Source organism: Salvia miltiorrhiza, chromosome 3 (genome assembly GCF_028751815.1).
Source record: "Salvia miltiorrhiza cultivar Shanhuang (shh) chromosome 3, IMPLAD_Smil_shh, whole genome shotgun sequence".
NCBI lineage: Eukaryota > Viridiplantae > Streptophyta > Magnoliopsida > Lamiales > Lamiaceae > Salvia > Salvia miltiorrhiza.
In genome coordinates this window covers 4,655,625-4,681,912 of record NC_080389.1, presented here as the reverse complement: position 1 = coordinate 4,681,912, position 26,288 = coordinate 4,655,625, and the positions used below count along the sequence as shown (strand labels likewise).

The 26,288-nt window shown below is 38.6% G+C and overlaps 1 protein-coding gene and 3 long non-coding RNA genes across 4 annotated transcripts; 3 read left to right on the top strand and 1 right to left on the bottom strand.

Annotated features, from left to right (window-relative positions):
* Nucleotides 1-12,735: 12,735 nt before the first annotated feature.
* LOC131018165 (putative disease resistance RPP13-like protein 3) lies at nucleotides 12,736-13,320 on the top strand. The gene has a single exon (XM_057946882.1). It carries the CDS (start codon nucleotides 12,736-12,738, stop codon nucleotides 13,318-13,320), a length of 585 nt encoding a protein of 194 aa, XP_057802865.1.
* Nucleotides 13,321-13,649: 329 nt separating this feature from the next.
* Nucleotides 13,650-15,335, top strand: LOC131017067 (uncharacterized). The gene is made up of 3 exons (XR_009099383.1): nucleotides 13,650-14,098; nucleotides 14,546-14,675; nucleotides 15,115-15,335. It is a non-coding gene; the product is annotated as an uncharacterized LOC131017067 (long non-coding RNA).
* A 2,225-nt stretch (nucleotides 15,336-17,560) lies between these two features.
* LOC131017119 (uncharacterized) lies at nucleotides 17,561-24,778 on the top strand. Its single transcript, XR_009099436.1, has 2 exons — nucleotides 17,561-18,094; nucleotides 24,465-24,778. It is a non-coding gene; the product is annotated as an uncharacterized LOC131017119 (long non-coding RNA).
* LOC131017008 (uncharacterized) lies at nucleotides 18,099-19,278 on the bottom strand. The gene is made up of 2 exons (XR_009099316.1): nucleotides 18,715-19,278; nucleotides 18,099-18,318 (listed from the first exon to the last, which is right to left on the bottom strand). It is a non-coding gene; the product is annotated as an uncharacterized LOC131017008 (long non-coding RNA).
* Nucleotides 24,779-26,288: the final 1,510 nt, after the last annotated feature.

The following is a 26,288-nucleotide window of genomic DNA, read 5'->3' as shown; positions in this document are numbered from 1 at the left end:
ACTTTTATTAGCAAATAATAGGTTGATAAATTCAAAGTCATGATACATACTTTTTTAAAAAAATAATTTTTTGAAATAAAAATTAAATACTCCTTCCGTCCATGAAAGAACTTCCTAGGAGGGAGTGGCACGGGTTTTAAGAAAAAAGGTTATTGAGTGTAGATAAAAAATTGTTGAGTGTATTGAGAGTGGTGAAAATATGTTATAATTAATATTGAGAGGTGTGAAAAAGTGAAAAGTAAGTAATTATAAGTGGGGGCTAATTGCCTGTAAATCCCTAACGTTTACACGGAATTGGTTTTTGCACCTATTTTTATTTTTCTACTTTTAAATACCTAATCTTTTGTTTTTGTCTCAAATTTATCCAGCGATCGGTTTTTTCTTACGCCGGCGCCGAAAATGCCACTGTGGCAGCCGGAATTGACGAGCTGGCAGCCGGAATTGACACCTAAACATATTTTTTACATGTGGCAAAAAAAAAATTCAAATCATTATCATCTTCCTCAAACCCTTATCCCCCTCCCCCAACCCGCCGCCGCCTCACCCTGCCAACACCACCGGCGCCGCCCCCTCCCTCCCCCAATCCGCCGCCGCCTCCCCCCTGTCACCACCACCACCACCATTCGCAGAATTCCACCACCATCAAATCAATCCAACAACCACCACAATCCCCTCTTCCTTCACATCCACCAAGATCCTCAACAACCAACCGCCGCCGTCAAATTCGAACAGAATAACCAAATCGAATTCCCCACCGACGGCGCGGTGGTTGAGAGATAGAGATGACCTCGCCGAAGGTCAAACCAGCACGACCTTCTGTCGTCCCTCCGCCGTAGATCACTGGGGAAAACCTTCCTTTCACCGGCCTGCTCGGAACCACTAGGGTTGACGCGCAGGGACCAGGTGGAATATTCGGTTGTCTTCTAGGTAAGGGAGTCGGGAAATGGGGTTGTGCTGGGGTGCAGCAGAGGGTGGGGAAAAGGGAGAGAGCGGCGGTGGGTGGGGGAATTGTCACACCCCAATTCTTGAAGGAATAAATATGATCGAGGTGTGAATAATTCATAGAAATAAACAAGGAACAACCTTGTTAAAACCCGAAATAAGATTTGAAATTCGGGCTATGCCCTTTTGGATCACAAGTTTTGTTTCATGCTTTTGACAACCGACATTCATTAGCATAAATTCAGTAGTGAAGAGTCTAAGCTCGGTCAAGTATATCGTTTGAAATTTTTCATGAAGATCTTAAGTTGGGATAACAAAAGACGGATATGAGTGATTGCTACAGCGGAAGTCTAAAATAGGAATTTAACCCTAGCCTCAGCTCCGTCCCGTCAGCACCAGCCAGCCAACCTGAAAACATTTGAAAGTAATTTTGGGCTAAGTACTAATGTACTTAGTGGGCATGCATTTTCTGAAACATTTTATATTTTCGTAAAGACAGTTTATCCAATCATACTTGACATGACTTAGAAGGTTTTAAATTTAAAGAACTTCTAAGCATGTTAAAATAATTTCTTTCATTTGTGCGCACATGTCACACTCCCTTTCTGTTACTCGCTGTGATCCCGGACCTTTTAGCCACCGACGGATCCGTTTCTCCTATTTACTTGAACTGAGGGCGTAACCCAGACAAGTTTACTTTGACCCCGGGACGCTACCCAGGCAGGCCCTTACATTACATGCTTCGGAACACATCCAGCAAGCACCCTTATAACGCCTCTTAGTTAGTGCCCGAATGGAGATCAACCCACCGAGTCAGCTAACGGTGTACACAATTCTCAAATAAATATTTTATTGGATAAACAGTTTGCATTTCATTGAATAAATAATTTGCATTTCATTGAAACATTTAGAGCTTAATAACTCAATCATACTTTATACATTTGAAAAGTAAGCCCACCTGATTAGGCAAAGCCCGTCGTTTATTCTTATCTCAGAATCGGAATAGCAATGCTAATCCTCCTGAATCTCAAAGCCTACAAGAAAACTATTCTCAATAGGTCTCCTTGAATCTAATCTTAAGTCATGGTGTAGTGCTTAATATTCTATGATTCACTTAGCCGGGTTTTCAAACTTTAATGAATAAATAATTGAAAACATTTCTCTTGTGTTAAGAACACCAACAATATTCTTACTCATCTTTATTTAATAATTGGAATTATAAATAAAACCAATTAAATCATAAATACTTTTATTGCAAAAAAAAAAAAAAATGCAATTTCATGTCATGCTTAGCATATAAAAAGTAATTACTTAAAATATGCACATAATAATAATATGATATTATTATTAAAACTAGTCTTTGAAAATAATTAATCAAACTAATTAATAGTTCAATTAATTAAAATAGGGCAGCCCAACTGACTTCAGCCCTAGCCCAACACCCAACCTTTTCCTCCTTCTTTTAAAAACAAATCATGCTTGTAAAATTATATACGAACAGAGTGTATGCACTTGCAAAAACTTATACTGGTATGTTGGTTTACTGGAATGACACCATTGATATGCTTGAATTTACAGTTGAGTAAATGAGATAAGGGCTCAAGAGGGAACCTTAAGAGGTGTCGGTTGAGATTCATTCTTGTTGTTGCTTGAATGAGGAGTTGATGGTTTAACTTCTTTTCGAAGGGATAATGAATGTGCCGAGAAGGGTGGAGTTATCTCATCAATGGTGTTGGGTGATGACAGTCGAGAGAGGAGAGAGAGAAGAGAGAGGAAAATGACGTCTGTTATGAGGGATGAAAGAGAAGGGTGTTGTTTTATTTAACCCCATTTACTTAGCCATCAAGTATTGGATAAATAACACATGCTTAATTATCCACTTGCATAAAATATCTTATCCGTTAACTATGTTTATCCACTTGCTTTAACTCCTCTCTCTCTAAAGTTAGTTCCGCACCAGAGCAGAGGAATGGTGATACCAGGGGAATCACTCTCGCCAGAGGAATCACTCGGCAGATAAAACACTCGCCAGAGGAATCATTCGGCAGAGGAATCACTCAGCAGAGGAATCACTCGCCAGAGGAATCACTCGGCAGAGGAATCACTCGCTAGAGGAATCAATCGGCAGAGGAATCACTCGCCAGAGGAATCAATCGGCAGAGGAATCACTCGCCAGAGGAATCACTCGGCAGAGGAATCACTCGCCAGAGGAATCACTCGGCAGAGGAATCACTCGGCAGAGGAATCACTCGTATTTAAATTAATATGCAAAGCACAAAATAAAATTTAAATAACTTGAAAATTTACAAATGCTTTCGTAAATCATTTTTGTTGGAATTAAATAAATTCTTTTTTTTTCTCAATCCGGCGTGAATCATCTTAAATCTAAGTTCAAAATCATTCTAAATTTAGCTCGGGGAAACGGGGTATTACATCCCTCCCACCTTATAAAAATTCCGTCCTCGGAATTGCATATGTGGTATTCTAGCTGTGATACTAGTCGTTCGTTTCATTCAACTCTTTTGTGGTCTTTTCCATCCTGTGATGGTTCCACTACATGACGAGAACAATATCATTATCTCATAAAACTTGAACCTTGTGATCAAGTATCTGGACTGATTTCTCTTCATAACTTATGTCCTGGCTAGGACTCCTTCAACTTGCTTAATCACATGCTTTGGATTAAACACACGCTTTCTTAATTGCGAGACGCAATACGTATTGTACACATCCACAATGCTTGGTGGCAGAGCCAACTTATAGGCTACGAAGGCCTAACTTAACTAGGATCTCAAAGGTCCTATATAGCGGTGTTGTTACTTGCCCCTCTTTCCAAAACGTATAACTCCCTTTGAGGGAGAAACTTTGAGGAAAACTCGATCCCCAACATTGAATTCTAACTCCGATCGGCGTTTATCGGCGTAAGACTTTTGTCTATCTTGAGCTTCTTTGATTCTTTGCTTGATGTGGTCGACTTTCTCAACCATCTGTTGGACCAGTTCAGGACCTAACAACTTTCTCTCGCCCACTTCATCCCAGTAAAGTGGTGAACGATATTTTTGGCCATATAAAGCCTCATATGGAGCCATTCCAATTGTTGCTTGATAACTGTTGTTATAAGCAAATTCCACAAGAGGTAACAAATCCTCCCAATTTCCACCTTTGTCTGCGACAATCGTTCGCAGCATATCTTCTAGAATCTGAATAGTTCTTTCTGACTGCCCATCAGTCTGAGGGTGGTACGCTGTGCTGAAATTCAGCTGAGTGCCCATTGCTTCTTGTAAACCTTTCCAGAAACGCGATGTGAATCTGGTGTCACGATCTGACGTGATAGATACAGGTACACCGTGAAGGCGTACTATCTCTTTGACATATAACTTTGCAAGTTTCCCCAATCCAAAAGTCATTTGAATTGGCAGAAAGTGCGCTGACTTTGATAATCGGTCCACTATGACCCAAATTGCAGTGTTTCCACGTGCCGACTTCGGTAGGCTCACTATGAAGTCCATGTTGATGTGCTCCCACTTCCACTCGGGGATTGGTAGTGGTTGCAGCATTTCATACGGCCTCTGATGCACGGCCTTCACTTGTTGACAAGCGAGACATCGCTGCACTAACAAGGCTACATCTCTTTTCATTCCCTTCCACCAGAAAATTTTCTTTAAATCCTGGTACATCTTTGTGCTGCCTGGATGTGCAGTGTAAGGAGTATCATGAGCCTCGCTCATAATCTCGTTCTTTAACTCTTCCTTATGTGGCACACACAATCTTTCACCAACCATAAGTGCGTTATCCTTTGCTTCTGTGAATCCTTTCGTTTCACTCGTTCTTGCAGCAAGACGCATCTTCTCTAAGAATCAGTCTTCTCTTTGTGCTTGCACAATTCTTTCTCTCAAATCTGTTTTAGCTGTCAGCGCAGCTACACAACCCGATACTGCGTTCGGAGGATGAATAATCTCTAAACTGAGTGAGGCGAAGTCACGAATCAGTTCCTTCTGCTGGGTGATGAAATATTCTAGCTTAGCCTTCGTCTTTTGACTCCGAGCATCAGCTACTACGTTCACTTTTTTTGGATGGTAACTAACGGTGTTATCATAATCCTTTACTAATTCGAGCCATCTTCGTTGTCTCATGTTCAAATCCTTTTGCTCGAAGGAGTACTTTAAACTCTTATGATCTGTAAAGATCTCACACTTAACTCCATAGAGGTAGTGTCTCCAAATCTTCAGCGCGTGCACAACGGCTGCTAGTTCTAAAACATGAGTTAGGTAGTTCAGCTCATGGGGCTTCATTTGACGAGACGCGTATGCTATCACTTTCTGATTTTGCATCAACACGCAACCCAATCCTAGTTTCGAGGCGTCAGTGTACACCACGAATTCTTCATTCTCTTTTGGTATTGCTAACACTGGCGCAGTAGTCAGCCTAGTCTTGAGCTCCTTAAAACTTTGTTCGCACACTTCAGACCAAACGTATTTAGTCCCTTTTCTCAAAAGCTGAGTCATTGGCCTGGCCAATTTCGAGAATCCTTCAATGAATCTTCTGTAGTAGCCTGCTAGACCGAGGAAACTTCTGATTTTATTGACATTTGATGGTGCCTTCCATTCCTTGACTGCTTCGACCTTGGCGGGGTCTACTTAGATTCCTTCAATCGACAGTATGTGACCGAGAAATATAACTTCCTTTAACCAAAATTCACACTTGTTGAATTTGGTAAACCATTTCTCATTGCGCAAGGTTTTGAGTACGATGCGTAAGTGCTCTTCATGTTGTTCTTCGGTCTTAGAGTATACGAGGATGTCGTCGATAAATACTAAGACAAAACTATCGAGATACTGATGGGAAAACTCTGTTCATTAGGTCCATGAAAACTGCTGGGGCATTCGTTAAATCGAAGGGCATCACTGTGAACTTGTAAAGTCCATAATGCGTTCGAAACGCTGTCTTTGGAATGTCTTCTCTTTTCATCTTGAGTTGGTGGTAACCAGATCTTAGGTCAATCTTGGAAAACACACCGGTTCCTCTCAACTGATTTAACAGGTCGTCTATCCTCGGAAGAGGATATCTATTCTTATGAGCTTGCTTCAACTTCTTATAATCAATACACATCCTTAGTGTATCATCTTTTCTTTGACATCTTGAATCAGTGCTCCCCATAGTGACATACTATGTTGCATGAAACTAGGTCTGGTGAAAATTTGGTAATTCATTGGGAAAAATATCTTTGTACTCTCAAATCTATTGAACTTCCTTAATTGTTACCTTCGTCCTAAGTCACCTTCTCAGATGACTAGGGAATTCTAACATCAAACTTTTCTCATCGTCTTCGTAACTTTCACTTCGAGGATTAATGGCACTCCTTCTGCCATGTAAGCTCATTTTCCCATTTCCAAATGGTTATTTAATGGGGGTTTCTAAGTTTCCATTGTGGTGGCGTTCCAACTTTATTCTTGCTGTAGTTTCTGGCACTTTAGCCAAAGCATTCACTCTCTTAGCTTGAGCCTACTAGCCTTGGGGTTAGGTTATACCTTAAGTTTAGTTCTAGTGCTTTCCTTCCATTTAAGGGTTTCCTCTATTTCTTTCATTCCATTTCCTTTTTCTTTACCTCCATCTTGAGGTGGTGTACATATCTTGTTTGTACGTGAACTTTTTCCTTCTCCAATTATTGTAGTGACTCGGTGGTGAGAGTCTTGTTCATTGCTTGTTCCTTCATAATATCTCCCTAGTTTACTAGGGGAATTGAAAATCTCATGCCGCGATTCATTTACGAACTCCTTTACGCATTTCTCATTATTGTCCACCATGTGGACCACATATTGACAGCTGGTTGAAAACTAATGACAAACTGAGTAATTCTAATCGCTACTATACTTATCATGATAAAAATGATATTCTATTGTGACAACTATATAGTGCGAGTCTATATATTGGGATGATGCTCTACCTTGTGATCAAAAATCTTAATTGACAATCACCGAGATCTTAGTCATGTGGGCTGGCCAGACCCAACAAAACGAATCACTCAGTCAAATGGGAGCTTCGGCCCCAATCATGTCAACTTCTTATTCATGTAAGTCTCTGGTCAAACTTCTAACTTTAAAACACTTACTAACAAGTACTTCATCATCAGTTACTGATACCATGAAAGTCCATTCTAGGCCGTTTTAGCAAAGCTATCATGACTAACATCATAATCATAAGCAACATAAGTTCTTATGTGAAAAACTTAATCTCACCGCTATTGAAATAGCTCAAGTGAATCCTTAGTCTTAAGGCATTGCCTCTATGTTGTAACATATCTATGTTAAACATTTCTATCTTACCAGTCCTTACTTAAATCGATCAAGCGGTGCTATCACGATTAACATTCTCAAAGCATTCTTGGGTGGTACTCAAACGGTTTGTAAGAGGACCCAACATTCTGATCGTATAGGCATTGAACCTAAAACGATAACATAAACTTCATTCATTCATACTTCTGTTTCTTTTGAAACCTTAACATATATGGACATTTAAAGTCCTTTTCATGAAAACTTTGCTTGTGCCGGAAAGATTCAAGGAATCTAACTCGACCATACATACATTGATTCGTTAAGGGCTCGGGTAGTCCCAAACACGAAATAACATTCAATGAGTCGTTATGGATTCGGGTAGTCCCAAACACGACACTATCGTTAAGGGTTCGGGTAGTCCCTAACACGATACTTAGCTGGTTATATGGGTCGGAGACCCATAATAACAATATGAAAGCGATTAGCAATTCATAACTTATAGCATATGGAAAGCGGTAAGCAATTCACATAGCATCATTAATTGAAAGCGCACACTTTTTCTTGGAGGCATTCATAACATCTGAAATACATATATGTATATTTTGAAACTATTATCGTACCTTGGTTGCGGCAGTGTGACGGTGAGCTGAGGGCTACTGACATTCTTGGAAGTCTAGAGATACTATTCTAGACTCAACATCAAAAAGCTTATGGTTATCAGAAACATGAAAGGAAACTCATGCTCTGATACCTGTCACACCCCAATTCTTGAAGGAATAAATATGATCGAGGTGTGAATAATTCATAGAAATAAACAAGGAACAACCTTGTTAAAACCCGAAATAAGATTTGAAATTCGGGCTATGCCCTTTTGGATCACAAGTTTTGTTTCATGCTTTTGACAACCGACATTCATTAGCATAAATTCAGTAGTGAAGAGTCTAAGCTCGGTCAAGTATATCGTTTGAAATTTTTCATGAAGATCTTAAGTTGGGATAACAAAAGACGGATATGAGTGATTGCTACAGCGGAAGTCTAAAATAGGAATTTAACCCTAGCCTCAGCTCCGTCCCGTCAGCACCAGCCAGCCAACCTGAAAACATTTGAAAGTAATTTTGGGCTAAGTACTAATGTACTTAGTGGGCATGCATTTTCTGAAACATTTCATATTTTCGTAAAGACAGTTTATCCAATCATACTTGACATGACTTAGAAGGTTTTAAATTTAAAGAACTTCTAAGCATGTTAAAATAATTTCTTTCATTTGTGCGCACATGTCACACTCCCTTTCTGTTACTCGCTGTGATCCCGGACCTTTTAGCCACCGACGGATCCGTTTCTCCCATTTACTTGAACTGAGGGCGTAACCCAGACAAGTTTACTTTGACCCCGGGACGCTACCCAGGAGGCCCTTACATTACATGCTTCGGAACACATCCAGCAAGCACCCTTATAACGCCTCTTAGTTAGTGTCCGAATGGAGATCAACCCACCGAGTCAGCTAACAGTGTACACAATTCTCAAATAACGTGTTAGGCTATAAGAGAACCTCAATTGCTTCGTTGTGGCGAGCCTTAAACAGAGCAGAGTGCACATAAATATTTTATTGGATAAACAGTTTGCATTTCATTGAATAAATAATTTGCATTTCATTGAAACATTTAGAGCTTAATAACTCAATCATACTTTATACATTTGAAAAGTAAGCCCACCTGATTAGGCAAAGCCCGTCGTTTATTCTTATCTCAGAATCGGAATAGCAGTGCTAATCCTCCTGAATCTCAAAGCCTACAAGAAAACTATTCTCAATAGGTCTCCTTGAATCTAATCTTAAGTCATGGTGTAGTGCTTAATATTCTATGATTCACTTAGCCGGGTTTTCAAAATTTAATGAATAAATAATTGAAAACATTTCTCTTGAGTTAAGAACACCAACAATATTCTTACTCATCTTTTTTTAATAATTGGAATTATAAATAAAACCAATTAAATCATAAATACTTTTATTGCAAAAAAAAAAATGCATTCTTGTCATGCTTAGCATATAAAAAGTAATTACTTAAAATATGCACATAATAATAATATGATATTATTATTAAAACTAGTCTTTGAAAATAATTAATCAAACTAATTAATAGTTCATTTAATTAAAATAGGGCAGCCCAACTGACTTCAGCCCTAGCCCAACACCCAACCTTTTCCTCCTTCTTTTAAAAACAAATCATGCTTGTAAAATTATATACGAACAGAGTGTATGCACTTGCAAAAACTTATACTGGTATGTTGGTTTACTGGAATGACACCATTGATATGCTTGAATTTACAGTTGAGTAAATGAGATAACGGCTCCAGAGGGAACCTTAAGAGGTTTCGATTGAGATTCGTTCTTGTTGTTGCTTGAATGAGGAGTTGATGGTTTAACTTCTTACCGAAGGGATAATGAATGTGCCGAGAAGGGTGGAGTAATCTCATCAATGGTGTTGGGTGATGACAGTCGAGAGAGGAGAGAGAGAAGAGAGAGGAAAAAGACGTCTGTTATGAGGGATGAAAGAGAAGGGTGTTGTTTTATTTAACCCCATTTACTTAGCCATCAAGTATTGGATAAATAACACATGCTTAATTATCCACTTGCATAAAATATCTTATCCGTTAACTATGTTTATCCACTTGCTTTAACTCCTCTCTCTCTAAAGTTAGTTCCGCACCAGAGCAGAGGAATGGTGATACCAGGGGAATCACTCTCGCCAGAGGAATCACTCGGCAGAGAAAACACTCGCCAGAGGAATCACTCGGCAGAGGAATCACTCGCCAGAGGAATCACTCGGCAGAAGAATCACTCGCCAGAGGAATCACTCGGCAGAGGAATCACTCGCCAGAGGAATCACTCGTATTTAAATTAATATGCAAAGCACAAAATAAAATTTAAATAACTTGAAAATTTACAAATGCTTTCGTAAATAATTTTTGTTGGAATTAAATAAATTCTTTTTTTTTCTCAATCCGGCATGAATCATCTTAAATCTAAGTTCAAAATCATTCTAAACTTAGCTCGGGGAAATGGGGTATTACAGGAATTATCGAGATCGAGATCGGCTTTGGAGCATAGCTTCTCGATCTGGAGTTCGGTGAGGCAGAGGACGGCGGCGGCAATCGGCTTCCTCTACTGCTCTAGGCGGTGGAGCGTTGGTGGTGGTGGCAGTGGGTGGCGGCGCCGGCGGTGGTGGAGGCGGCAGAGGGCGACGCTGGGTGGGGGGAGGGAGAGTTAGGGTTTGGAAAGGGGGAAAGGACGATGGGGGGGGAGGAATTTTTTTTTTTTAATTTTTTTTCCACATGAATTTTTTATTTCAATTTTTTTTCAGATTTTTTTGCCACATGTCAAAAATGAGCCAAGTGGAGAATTTCAGCTGCCAACTCGTCGATTCCGGCTGCCACAGTGGCATTTCCGGCGCCGGCGTAAGAAAAAACCGGTCGCTGGATAAATTTGAGACAAAAACAAAAGGTTAGGTATTTAAAAGTAGAAAAATAAAAATAAGTGCAAAAACCAATTCTGTGTAAACGTTAGGGATTTACAGGCAATTAGCCCTATAAGTGGTGGGGTATGGTCCAAAAATAAGTAGGAAGTTTTTTTGTGGACGTCCCAAAAAGAAAAGATAAGAAGTTCTTTCATGGACGGAGGGAGTATAATTCATGTATTATAATAAATTTTATTTTTATAAAAAAATATTTTTAAAATATTAAGTATAAAGACGAGACATAGTAACACACATAAAATTGTGGGACACGATCTCATCCCCAACTTCTCATATGTTAGAGCATAGATTAGTAGCTACACCTAGTGGCGGATTCAGGGGGGGCTGAAGCCCCCTCCCAATTTTTGATTTTTTTAAATATAGATATATATTTTATTTTATATATGTATATATATGTATATGTGTATATAAATAAGATATAGAAGAAAAAATATGATACATTATTTATAGTATATCCAACTATCCATATTAATTATTTGACATTGTACATTGATTTGTTATATTTATGTTATTTTTATCCTATTTTTTTTCTTATTTAATTTTTAATGTTGAATTTGAGTTCATTCTAAAGTTAAAAGTAAAATTACTAATTATTAACAATGAAAGTTAGTTTATTTGTTTAGAAAATGAAATACATATTTTTTTAAAAGAATGCATAAAAGTATGTTTTTGTATGCTTTCAATCTACTTAATGTTGAATTAATTGAATTGCAAACAATTATCTATTATATTAAGTGATTGTTAAAAAAATGCATGAAAATGAAGTGTAAGGAATGCTCAAAAAAATTTGCTTCGGGGGCGGGAGCCCCCGAACCCCCGTGTAAATATCTTCAAACGTCGTAGATCAATAAATTCAGCCCCCTAACCTCCAATCCTGGATCCACCCCTGGCTACACCTAATACTCAACTGATAGATATGTAGTTAATTAGTGGGTATACCTAACCTTCAATAAGCATGTAAATGCGCACCAGTTTACAGAGAAACACTAGAGCCCCAATTTCTCGTATGTCTAAAGGAATATTTAAATAAATATTTGTTGCCGCGTTGAATAACTAAATCAAAAGATTCCATTAGAATCAACCCCCATATCTTTAGGAAAATGAACTTCTCGTATGTCTAAAGGAATATTTAAATAAATACTCCCTCCGTCCACGAAATGAGTACCCATTTGTGGACGGCACGAGTTTTAAGAAATGTATTGAGTGTGGTGTGAATAGAATATAGGTCCCACCTTTTTTAGTGTATTAATTAAAGTGTTGTGTGGGGTACACTTGCCAAAAAGGGAAATGGGTACTCATTTCGTGGACGGATGGAGTATTTGTTGCCACGTTGAATAAATAAATCAAAAGATTCCATTAGAATCAACCTACATATCTTTAGGAAAATGATCTACTATGATAATCTACAATGTCGCATTCTCAAATTTCATTATTTCAAAATCCCTCAAATTTCATGCATTTATAATGATTTATCATATATATTTTTCATATTTATTAATTAACTAGAAATTTCACACCGCGTAGGACGCGGTGTTTCTATAATTGCTCCGTGAATTATGGGATTAATAACGATGCTAGTCAAATCGTTTCCAAGTGCAGCCATATTATACTATGACTTGTAGGAGAATTTCTACAAGTCATTAACTCATAAAAATTGCAGCAATCACAAGTACATTTTATATACAAACTGCTTAAATATTTTTATGACATTACGCATCATATATACACAGTGCATTCAATCGGAAGCTACATTGAAGCATATACAATGTACACACAAAAGAAAACCTCAAAATGTTAAAGAAGACATTCCTATTAAATTGGAAGTCATTGGAAAGAAAATTGTTAAAAATTGTGGAGGGTTGCCCCTCTCAATTGTTGTGGTGGCCGGACTTCTATCTAAGATCCATACTCAATACTCATGGGAAGCTTGAAACAATAATCGGTTGAGTTATACCCATTTACCCTATCACTCGAAGCCGTGTCTTTTATATATGGCTGGCTTTCCAGAAGATTATGAGATTCGTGTCTCAGAACTTATTCACCTTTGGATAGCTGAGGGTATTGTAACACTTTCAAATGGATCAAAAAGATTGGAAGAGGAGGCAGAAGATTGTTTCGATGATCTTGTCGAGAGAAGTCTAGTTCTGGTCATCAACAGGAAGTCTAATGGGAAAATAAAGAGTTGCAGCATTCATGATATTGTGCGAGAATTTCTGGTAAGGCAGGCTGCAAAAGAGAAGGTAATTCTTTCGGTTATGGATTACTTACCTACTCCTATCCTGCGAAGTCATTTTGTTCCACATCTCATAAAAGATCATCATAGCATATGTGCTAATTCATATGATCTACATCTCAAAGACTATGTGCATAGTTCAGACATCCACACCATAATATGCATTCCGAAGAAAGGGTATAGATCCGTGGGCTCCGTAGAGAAGTTTAGTTCACTCAAGGTCCTTCATGTTTTACGTAGAAGCAATTATTGGGATTGGGAGCCAGGTCAAGTGTTCGATCTGATTCATTTAACTTACATTGCTTCCAACATTCCCAATAGTATTGTTCCTTCAGCCATATAAAAGCTTCAGAATCTTCAGACTTTAATTATTTACAGATCTGAGGTAAATTTGCCCATGGAGATTTGGAGGTTGCGACAATTAAGACACTTTCGCTGGCAACAGACTTTGTGTGTAGTAAAAGAATGGTGGAAATGATTCCAAACATTAAAAAGCTGGGAATATGTTACTCCAAGGAGAAGTCTGATGCGGATGCTGGCTATCGCCTCAACAATCTTAAGTATCTATGTCGACTTGAGAAATTGAAGTTGGAGATGCCTGAAGGTTCTTTATCCAGAAAACAATATGATGAAATGACATTGGGGATGCGTGGAGGTTTTTCAATCAGACTAGTTGATAAGATACTTGGATGGATTTCATTTAGACAAGCTGATAAGATACTTGGAGGTATAAACTTTCCTCTACAACTGAGAAGGTTAACCTTGAGTGGTTGGAAGCTTCCTTCGAGTGATATGTCAATCGTTGGTTCATTACCTAATCTTCAAGTGCTTAAACTAAGAAATTTCAAAAGGATAGACTGGGTAACATCTAATGGAGAATTTCGTGAGCTCAGACTTCTGCTAACCGATCAATCCGATTTGGTTTTTTGGATAACAAAAGCTAGCCACTTCCTGAGACTCGAGTGCCTAATGCTTCATGGGTGTCTTGGTCTACCTGAGATTCCAAGTAATATTTTATTATCGGCAGAAAAGATACAAAAGAAACAATGGGATTCAGGAAAGTGTACCTTTCTAGTTCGTGTGAAGCGTTCCTGATATATATGCTGCTCTTTCAAATCCAGGTTAGAGATTTAGTTAGAAACTGTTATTTGTAGAAATTATTGGTGATGTATATTTAAGAAGGATTAAGTATTCTTTTTAAAGATTAACTATATAAAATAAATCAACCTGCCAAATATTTTGACATCTACTGATAAAACGATCTACACATAAATCACATGATCCTTAATCATTAATCACACACGTACACTATTAGGCCTCCATATGCTAATTCATAGTTTGATCGCCTCATTATTGATAGTAAATACATTAAGAGCCCTCAAAGAAAAAGTTACAAATTGATGTAAATATATGTAAAGAATATTCCAACAACTACTCAAGGATTCATGCATTAGCATATGACATAGCTCATTAATATCCAGAATCATCTTTTCCCAATAATCTTTGTGTATTATGTACTTTTCGTCACTTGCATCATCGTTTCTGATTATATTTGAACTTATATATAGAGCGGTTTTCAAGTATCTGCAATCGGCATTTACTAAAGAGGCAGAGTGCGGAAGGAATGCTCTCTCGTTGGATAACCTCTTAATTGGCAAATCACGCAAGGGAGCATCGAGGATGTTTTCTGAAACACTGGTATTCTCCTACACTTCGAATTAATCTATTATGATCTTTATATTCTCAAAACTCTTTTGTTATATTTCTGAAAGTAATATTTTTGTGTGTGTAAATGATCATACCACCTATACATTAAATTCATATCTAAGATCAAATAAATCCTATGTCTAGAAAACTTGTTTTTAAGGTCAAGAATATAGTCAGTTTTGAGTTCCGGCCAGTTTGAGTATTTTGTTTTATTTTCGTTGCCCATTAGTTTGCTTGTGTTGCTGTCCCTTGGTATATTTCATCCGTGACTGTGATTGCATTAGGTTGAGACGAACAATCATGTTTTGACAGCACAGATTTTTTAGCAGTCGTTGTTAATAATAGTTTTGTTACAGTTGATGATCTATTGTAATAGCATTTGCTTGGCCCTCTGTCTCCTCTTTTTATCGAACTTCTGTTTGTGTTTCAGGTCCTGAAAACAAGAGACTGCATCCGTGTGGAAGAGCGGATTCCATTTGGCGATATTAACGTAAGACCACGAAAAAGGCTGATGAAATCCGAGTTCTAAACCACATCTGTGCGTGCTGGAAAGTTTCAGAAACATATTCAGGAATGCAGGAGCTCAGCCTCTCGTGCTTTCTCTCTCTCTCTCTCTCCATATGATGCTTTCAGAGATGGTTAGCTGGCTAATTAGGTTGTTGCATGTAACTGTTCAACTCCGTAGATTGTTTTACCCAATCATACTATATCTTGTATCTCATATATTTATATGTATATATTTATATATCTTGTAATCTCAAAGTTTTTGCGGCAATTAAGGTTGCTTTTCGATGGTTCTACCTGTATGAGTTCCTTATTCTTGTAAAAGTTGAATGGAAAACAGAATAAAAGATAAGAAAAAAAAAAAAAAAAAAAAGCATCTTGACTCAGTTATATATACCTTGCTTCTTGTTTCCTAGAATTTTTCTGAACTGTTTAACGCTGACTTTGCTGGAATAGGAAACTAGATAAAATTGAGTTATTTTAGACAATCATTTTTAATATGTCATCCCTCCCCCAACAAACCAATCCAAATTGAGTTATTTTAGAATTAATCAAGCTGGTAAACCTGGTCAAAGAAATGAAAAAATATTCAAAGAAATGGTGATTGCAACAATAATTTGCTTCCTCATGGAAGCAAATTGCTGCAAATGGCGGGCAGCTTGCAACAATAATTTGTTCGAGTTATACTCATTTACCCAATCACTTGAAGCGGTGTCTTTTATATATGGCTGACTTTCTAGAAAATTATGAGATTCGTGCCTCAGAACTTATTAACCTTTGGATAGTTGAAGGTTTTTCTAAACATTCAGATGGATCTAAAAGCTTAGAAGAGGAAGGGGAGGATTGTTTGGAGGATCTCGTCGAGAGAAGTCTAGTTTTGGTCACCAACAGGAAGTTTGATGGGATTGTTTGGAGGATCTCGTCGAGCGAAGTCTAGTTTTGGTCACCAACAGGAAGTTTGATGGGAAAATAAAGAGTTGCAGCCTTTATTGTGCTGGAATTTTGCATAAGGCAAGCTGCAAAAGAAAAGGTAATTATTCCTGTTATGGATTACTTACCTACTCCTATCCTGCGAAAGCATTTTGTTCCATGTCTCATAAAAGATCATCACATCATAAGTGCTAGTTCATATGATCTACATCTCAAAGACTATGTGCATAGCTCACACATCTGTACCATAATATGTATTCCGAAGAAAGGGTATAGATCTGAGGGCGTTGTAGAGAAGTTTAGTTCACTGAGGGCCCTTAATGTTTTACGTAGAAACAATCATTGGGATTGGGAGCCAGGTCAAATCCTCGATCTGGTTCATTTAACTTACCTTGCTTCCAACATTCCCAATAGTATTGTTCCTTCAGCCATTTCAAAGCTTCACAATCTTCAGACTTTAATTATTTATAGATCTGAGGTTCGTTTGCCCATTCAGATTTGGGGGTTGCGACAATTAAGACATCTTATTGCCTTCTCATTTCAACCCTTACCCAACCCTGAAAGGGGAAAAGATCCCCTTGAGAACCTGCTGACACTTTCAGTGGCAACAGACTTGGTGTGCAGTAAAAGAATGGTGGAAATGATTCCAAACATTAAATGTTGGGAATATGTTACTCCAAGGAGAAGTTTGATGCATATGCGGGCTATTGCATCAACAATCTTAAATATCTATGTCGACTTGAGAAATTGAAATTGGAGATGCATGAAGATTTTTCATTTAGAAAACAGGATTGGGAGATGCATGAATGTTTTTCATTTATAGGTCTAAACTTACCTTCACAGTTGAGAAGGTTAACATTGAGTGGTTGGAGGCTTTCTTGGAGTGATATGACCATCATTGGTTCATTACCAAATCTTCAAGTGCTTAAACTAAGAAACTATGCTTGCAGCAGCATGCACTGGGAAACAATTGAGGGAGAATTTCGTGAGCTGAGAGTCTTGCTAATTGACCGATCTGATTTGGTTTATTGGAGAAGTGAAGCTAGCCACTTCCCGAGACTCGAGTGCCTAATGCTTCGTCAGTGTCCTAGTCTAAATGGAATTCCAAGTAATATTGGAGACATTCCAACACTTAAACTGATTGAGGTTGATGACGACGCCAGTTATGGTCTTTTATTATTGGCAAATGTGATAGAAATGAAACAAAGGAAACATGGAAATGATAGCTTTCAAGTTCGTCTGAAGCGTTCCTGATAAGCTGCTCTTTTGACAATACATATACGGTGTCCGCTCATTTTCAGGTTAGGGATTTGCAAATTTTATTTCGAAACTGCTCTTTATATATATAAGGATGGAGTCATGAAGTAATCATTTTCTGTAACACCCAGCATTTTCACTGCAGTATATATATTATTAATATTGTTTTCTATGATTTTAAAGAGAAGTCTCAATATTTATGCAAAACCTGAACTTAGTTATTTAACGAACAGATTATATCGAGATTTTTAAAATCATAGAAGCCCGAGTATTTCATGATTTTAAGGTTGATAGAATTTTATGCAAAAAGCCCAAATTAAATTGTCTCAAATTTTTATTCACAGCCGAGTAGCTATTTATTTGGGCCAAGAGGTTGTTAAGAAAATAGTGAGGAAGCCCAATAAGTATTTATTTGGGCCAGGAATATTGTCATATAAAAAGGGCCCAAGCCCAATTTTATATCTTTTAATTAGAGTTTTAAATTGCTAATTAGATCTATTAAGCCTGATTAGCTCATAGAGGATCACGTTTCTTGTAGCTTTTACGCAGCTACTCCACAACCAACTCCAAACCATATAAAATCTCTCCTCAGGATTAATTTGACCATTTTTCCTCATTCTGCAAGATGTTAAATACACCGGCAAAATACCATCCCAAATCCGACTCAACCACGATCATTTGCAATCCCCAGCAGTTTATAGCAGCATCAAGCAAAGCAGGTAGTTTTCTTGTACGCAATTCAATCAATTCCTTGTGTATAAAAGGAACAATCAAGAGCAGCAGAAAAGACATAGCTACACATAAGCATAGTAATGATACAGTATTGTTTCCTCACCATCAAAATCTCAGTTTTACAATAAGCAATAAAGGAAAATAGGTTTATAACATATAAAATTGGATCTTGAGCAGTAGACGAACTGGAGATCCCTTGAATCATCGATTCCTGAAATGGAAAATAGTTTGAGACTTATTAGTTTGAGGAAGTAAAAATCTAAGAATTAGATGGATAAAAGGGAAAGAAGAACAGGGACGGTAGCAGCGGCAGCCGCGAGCCACCACGGCGGGGCGCAGCTGATGGCGATGACCGCCGGTGCTGCCCGCGCTATGGCGGCCCACGGTGGCTGGCAACAGAGATACAGAGACATAGAGATAGAGGAGAGAGACAAGGGGGGGCAGAGCAAACAAGGAAGAAAAGAGGAGTAAGGGCGGCGCCGGTGCTGCTACGCAGCCACGGCTCACGGCGGCCGCCGCGAACAGGGCAGAGAGAGAGATCGAGAGGGGCAGAGTGAGAGAGACTGAGAGGGGGATATAGAGAGAAGAAGAGAGATAGGGGACTTACCTGAGGCAGGGAGAACGACGGAGGAGCAGAAATCCGACGAGCTGGGGCGGCGGCGACGTTATTCGCCGGGATTCTCCAGAGGAGTAAAATTGATGGGGGAGATTGAAAACCCTAGGCTGAATTGATTTTAGAATTTGGGAATTAAATGTAGGAAGGAGAGGGAAGAAAGCGGAAGGGGAGAAGATGCGTCAGCCTCGCCGCGCCGGAAGCGGCGCGAGCCGGCGACGCTCGCCGGAGAAGGGGGGGAGAGAGAGGCGGCCGAGAGAGGGAGAGATGTCTGCGTGGGGAAGAAAATAGAAAACAGAGAGAGATTAACTTGTTTTATGTTTTAAAGAAGGTTATTAATTTTAATTTATTTAAATCTGAAATTGGTTAATTGGGCTCAAACTAGTAATTGGGTTTAAGCTGGTACTTGGGCCTATTAATCTCAATGGGATTAGTAATAATAAATTGTGTTGGACTTTGGGAGTACATAAGATGATAGAATTAATTTGTTAAGTTGGGCCATTAATTATTTGATTGAACTCAATAGTATTTTAATTTAAGCTTAATAAGCTTAAATGAAGGATTATTAGCCAATAATTAGTTTGATTTATTAAATTGGCTTAGACATGTAGAATTATTTTAATTCATTAAGATTAATTTATACATAAATCATATGTGTTTATGTATAAATTAGACAATATATATATTATTTCCAGTTGATAGCTACTTATTAAATTAGAGCAATTGGAGTTATGATTAACGCCAGAATTACGATTATCGTAGTTTAAGTTTTGGTTTAGATAATATGTTGGTATTTATTGATAAGTTCACCAGGTAACAACCAGTCATCATTTCATAAGTTCCAATAGAACTATCACCTTAAAACCAACATAAGTATTCTCTAAATAAATTTCATATCATGTTCTCATTATTTATTAGTCAGTATTTATACTAAAGGTCAAATACAAGGGAAAAGAAGTAAAGCATTAGTTTAGAGTTACTTGTGTCGTCAGACCACGATCAGGTGGGCTTTCTAAACTCAAAATCTGAAGTACGCATTATTTAATGATGTTTGCACATGAATGAAGTTATATTAAAGTTATTGACTTGCCAAAATTTTATGAGCTTGTATGATACCTATCTGGCACCAGAACTTAATCGAATTCGGATCCTGTTCTATCCAGATGTGTCACGACCGGCCTTAACTAAGGATAGCTAATCCGGGAAATCGTGACTAGGGAAGGGATTTAAGAAGCGGGGTTAGAAAGGGGCACATTTGACTCATTTACAACTCGATTATAGACATTTATATCTAGCATTAATTCTTGAAATAAAATTTAAGACATTGAAAGATTGACGCATATAGTTAAAAAGGATACTCGATGAACCCGAGTAAGCGTTAAATATTTCTTGAAGAGTAATTGACATAATTATAGACTTGACTAAAACATAATCAGTGTTTGCAGCGGAAGGCAAGACTGAGATACATGTATGCAGACACATATCCTTTCTGAGCCTATTCTAAGTTCGACAAAAGCTCCACTCAGCAACACTTCATCGTTCATCACAGCTCAACCTGCACATTCATAAACATATGCAGGGCTAAGTACAAAAGTACTTAGTAGGCAGTTGCCAAAAACTAAATTATAAGCTTAACATTTTATCATCAAACCACAGCATCATATAAGCGACATGAATCTTCTTTTAAGTTCTTTGCATACTATCATTTTCAAATTCATAAATAGCGTAAGTGCATTCCTCATCATCAAAAGTCCTATTAAGAAGCATCGTGTCGTGAGGAAGGCCTTCCTCAACGAGCACAGGCATCGCACCGTGAGGGAGGCCTCCCTCAGCGGACACGGCATCGTACTATTGAGGGAGGCCTCCCCCAACAGGCCTCCCCCAACAGACGCTAGCATCGTACCGTTGAGGGAGGCCTCCCTCAACGGACGTTTGACCGGCCAACCCTCTCATTGACTCACGGTCGCGTTGCATATATATATATATATCCTGGCAAGATAGCTATCCGCTCAGGAATCGATCTTGTTAGCATCAAATAAGCATTAGATAATAAGCATAAAGCATTAAAGCGTAACTCACATAGGCGTTAAATAATAAGCGTAAAGCATTAAAGCGTAACAAAGCGTGAACCACGTAGGCGCGTAACAAAGCGTAATTCACTTAAGCGTAAATCTCTTAAAAGCATAACAAAGCATAAATAATAAATTATAAAAATTTAAGCCGTAATTAAGCGTAAATAGCATAGTGTAAATTATTAAAGCGTGACAAGCGTAGATAATAAAGAGAAATAAGTTTAACTCATTTAAGCATAATAAAGCATAACTCATTTCAAAATCTAATTTTGCATTTTAAAGCATGAAAGTTACATAGTTCTTAAATAGCATTTTTATTTTATGCGTAAGAAATGCCCACCTGATAGCAAAGCTTTTCTAAAGTACTGTGACTCCTTGAGTAGTCCTTACTCTCGCGCTTGACCTTAGTAATGAGAATATAAAATAAGACATTGCTCGAGAAAAATTCTCAATTTAATGAGAATGCGTAATTTAACTATGCATAACTCTCTTATTCAGGAATTATATTTCTAAAATAATAATCCAAGAATTTCTATTAATAACCTGCACTATAGGATCAATTAATAACATAAACTCGGCTTATGAGATCAGATTAATAATCTTAATTAATTCACTCATCTTTGGGTATGCTAACCCACTTACTAATTAATAATCATCATTCTAAATTAATCCGTAATTAGAACTAGCTAAATCCAATTAATAGATTAATCTAGACTAGTCTTTAATTGGGCTAAATAATAAGGCAGCCTAATGATTAATTGGGAGCAATATAAGGCAACCCAATAAAAGAAATTGGACCAAATAAAAAAAAACCATCGCAATTCATTCTTCTTAAAATATGCCTGGGCTCTCATTCAGAAAAGGAATCAGCCTACTCCGATTAACTCTGGTCCAGCTGCTTAGCCTCGTAATAAAATCGGCCCAAGAAATAGCCCAAACTAATTTCCCTTTTTCCTCCAAATCGTGGCTGCGATATCTCTCTCTCTCCTCTCTCAATTATCGGTTTTCTCCCCCTTTTTTTTTATTAAAGCAGAATACTCTCTCTCTCTCTTAATTATCAACCGAGAGCTCCTTCTCCCAGAATCAGTCGAGCTCCTTCTCTGCTCTGACCGGCGTCGGCTGCCACCGTGCCTAGGTCCGGCGTGGCCGCACCTGCCTCTTCCTCCTTATCCTCTTTCTCTCTCTAATCCCTCCTAAATCAGACTCGCCCTTCGGTTCTCTCTCTCTCGATCTGTATCCAGCCGAAGAATCCGCCGCCGCTGCAACTGGATTCCGGCGAGCACCGTCGACTGGGAGCCATCGCCGCCGTCTGGAGCGGCTGCTGCTTCTCCTGGAGTCGCCGCCGACTGCTGCTGTTCCCCGAAGTCGCGGCCTTCTGCTGTCAAAATTCTGCAGTCGTCGCAGCGAGACCGGTGAGCAGCACCATCATCCTCGCGTCCCTCTGACGCCGGCGTAGTTCTGCAATTCAGTAGGAGCTTAGCCGTCGTCCACTAGAGTTCTTCCTCGTTCTGAATTTGCTGAAGGAAACGAAGAGGAGCCCAAATTCTTCTCTCTCGATTTGGGTCTCGATCCGCCGCTGCCTCTACTCCGGTGGGTCACCGTTCGTTCTCCTCCATCTCTAGTCGTCTCTCTCACTCTCGACTTAACAGATCGTGGAGCACCAAGGCAAGCTTCTCGCCTGAAACTGCTGCCGCCGTGGTTCTGTAAATCCGGCGACTTACAGTCGTTGTATGTCACCCCAGCCCCATTTCTGGAATCACCGCCGTCGCGGCCCTTCTCCGGCGCGATGGATCGCCGCCGTCATTTCCTCGGCTCGACTGAACAGGTACATCGGTACATCGATCTAGTCCCACTTCCTTTTCCTTCTACTCAAGTTCACTTCTCAAATTTACGTGAAGTCTTGGTTCTATATACTATATATGCAAGGGATTAATGGCGTTGTGGGGTTGCTACTATGTTAGCATTTAATTTCTAGAGTCCAGTGGGAATCATAAACGCATACGACATTCTACATAACATGGATAAATCTGTATTACTGAAACTTGACTTTGCTAAGTCCATTATGCATATATATCTTAATTCTTTATTCTGACTTTCTAAAACATAAGCATACTTGTTGGTGTGAATCATGTAGCATGAACTAGAGTAAAATGAGATTAGCAATCACCTTGTGTGTTTTGTGCTTGGTTGGCTGCTGTGCTAATGAATTCAGGAGTGAATAAACTGAAACATAATTGTGGATTTTGCTTAATCATTACAGGCTGAACTCAAGAAGAAAATGGAGAAGTTTAAGTTGAGCTTACCTCTTAGGGTCCAGATTGCAGCCGAAATAAACTCTCTATGATTTTTGGTGCATAAAGGAAGGAGGGGGAATCGTAGTTGGTGATTTTCAGGCTACTATGAAGCCCTCAATTTATAGGCAGAGATCAAGAGGTGTGAGCCCGCAAAACTTGAAAAACTATTTACAGCAAAAGTGGAAATTTTGCTGCAACTTTTGACAAAAATGAAAGTGGCTGCCATATTTTTTTGACTAATAGTGGAATTCCATGTGAGACTTTGAAAAGTGGAGTACTCATCATAGGGTGCGTCTGAAAGATCTCCTAGTTGTATCTTAGCATGGCTTCAAATATTAAATTGTGACTTTTGCAGGGAAAAGAGTATGGCCTTAGCAGAGTTAAAGAAAAGGGGCTGCTATGCGTGTACTATCCATATTTTATTTCTTGATTTTGTATACTCTATTGATAGTGTAGGAGCGTAGGGAGTGTGAAAGTTAAAATGAGGATTGTAAGTAAATAGAATTGAGGTGACTAATAAAAATCTCTTGCCTTGATTAAATAATCAAGTATTTGTAAAATTAATATTGGGTTCTACTAAATAACGACGCTTTGTTATAACTCTCTACGAATTAAATATCTAATTTAACTCGTTCTTAAATTCGGAATTAGATCACTGACTTCCAAGTAAATAATAGAAATAATATTTCTATCGCATATAAATTAATAACTTGACTTTGCTAAGTCAGTTATTAAACTGGATGATAAATTATTGAATGCTTCAATAATTCAATTGCGATCATATCACGCAATGGCATCAAATTCAGATTTCTGAGCTGAATTAGTTGATAACTAAACACTGGATTTACCATAACTGAAGATGCAATATAACAATTATTGCAATCACTGATCTTAATAAAAAAAATAAATAAATAAAAGAGCGGGCTACTACAAGATGTTAGACAAGATTAGTGTACACAAGGGACCGTGAGCCGATTTAGCATATCGGCCGGCCTAAGACCGTGAGCCGGTTTAGCGTATCGGCCGGTCTAGGTCCGTGAGCTGGTTTAGCGTATCGGCCGGTCTAGGACCGTAAGCCGGTTTAGCGTATCGGCCGGTCAGTGACCGTAGAAGGTGGCCACCTTCTCGGCACACAGTTATCATTGCAGATATGGTAGAGTACAAAGAAGTATGTCTGCAGACGCATATGAAGTTTATGATATGTATATAGAAATTTTACAGTTTTGGCGTACACAGGTTATTTAATAAAACACCTGTGTGATGTTTGAGATGACAAGTTCAATATATAGCTCTAAGAGCAAGCTTTCAAGTTATTTCGGCATGTGACCATTGAGTGCTTTTGAGTACTCAGCCCTGCATATGTTTTCTAAATGTGCAGGTTAAGCTGTGATGCAGATGGATGTCAGCAGAGCAAAGATTTTGATATATAAGTACTAAATTAGGCTCAGGATTCCATGTCTTCATACATGTAATCCACTTAAGCTATTCCGCTGCAACGCTTAGTGCGTTTTACTTTATTGATGTGTTGCAAAGATTTCAAACTAATAGCTTACAGAATTATGTCACTTGATACTTAGACAACTTGTCGTTATGTATTGCGAGTTGTCTGCTTTTGAGTTTTAGAAAAGATTGTTTATGATTACCAAATATTTTGGTAAATTATTGTTTAAGCATGTTAGTGATTTTTATTGAGATCTATTTTCTTTTTCATTTTCTTATTTTCTTTTCAGTCACACTTTTTCCCGACTTAACTATTCACTAGTTTAGGTCGGGCTGTGACATTTTCAGATTTAGTTTTTCTCCAAAACAATTGGTGAAAATGGCGGGCAGCTAGAAACAATAATTTGTTTGAGCTATAGCCACTTACCTAATCACTTGAAGCCGTATTTTTTATATATGGCTGGCTTTTTAGAAGATCAGGATATTCGTGTTATGGAACTTGTTAATCTTTGGATATCTGAAGGTTTTGTAACACGTTCAAATGGATCTAAAGGCTTGGAAGAGGTGGCAGAAGATTGGTTGGAGGATCTTATCGAGAGAAGTCTAGTTTTGGTCACCAACAGGTTGTTTGATGGGAAAATAAAGAGTTGCAGCCTTCATGATATTGTGCGGGAATTTTGCGTAAGGCAAGCTGCAAAAGAGAAGGTGATTCTTTCCGTTATGGATTACTTACCTACTCCTATCCTGAGAAGGTATTTTGTTCTACATCTAATAAAAGATCATCACACCATAAGTACTACTTCATATGATCTACTATATCTCAAAGACTCTGTGCATAGCTCACACATACGCACCATTATATGCATCCCCGAAAAAGGTTATAGGTCTGTAGGCTGTGTAGAGAAGTTTAGCTCGCTGAGGGTCCTTGTCACGACCGGCCTTAATTAAGGATAATTAATCCGGGAAAACCATGACTGGGAAGGGAAATTAAGAAGCGGGATTAGAAAGGGGTGCATAAAAGAATACTCAAAGAGCTTGAATACGCGTGAAATATTCCTTAAAAAGGAAAAAGGCATCGTTAGGGGCTTGGCTAAAACATTATCAGAGTTTGCAACGGAAGGCGTAACTGAAATAATCAGTGTTTACAGCGGAATGCATAACTGAGATACATGTATGAAGACATGTATCCTTTCTGAGCCTACTTTAAGTTCGACAAAAACTCCACTCAGTAACAACACTTCATCGCCCATCACAGCTCAACCTGCACAAACATAAACATCGAAAGGCTAAGTACAAGAGTACTTAGTGGGCAGTTGCCAAGCATATAACATAACATCATTAACAATTTCACAATATCGCATAAGAGGCATGAGTTTCTTTCATATCCTTTGCTCATTAAACATTTCCAAATTCATAAATAGCATAAGGGCATTCTTCATCATCAATCTTCATTAACAAACATCGTGTCGTGGAGAAGGCCTTCCCCAACGAACACGGGCATCGCACCGTGAAGGGGGCCTCCCTCAGCGGTCACGGCATCGTACTATTGAGGGAGGCCTCCCCCAATAGACGTTGTAATACTGGCATACTGCATACTGGCATCGCGCCGCTAGGGAGGCCTCCCTAAGCGGACACGGGCATCGCGCCGTGAGGAAGGCCCTCCTCAGCGGACACGGCATCGTACTGTTGAGGGAGGCCTCCCCCAACAGACGCAAGCATCAATCACATAAGCATAACTTATCAGCGTAAAGCATTCAAGCGT

What these genes read in the sequence shown, in the direction of transcription:
- LOC131018165 (XM_057946882.1), top strand. Translation starts at nt 12,736, where the DNA reads ATGGCTGGCTTTCCAGAAGATTATGAGATTCGTGTCTCAGAACTTATT.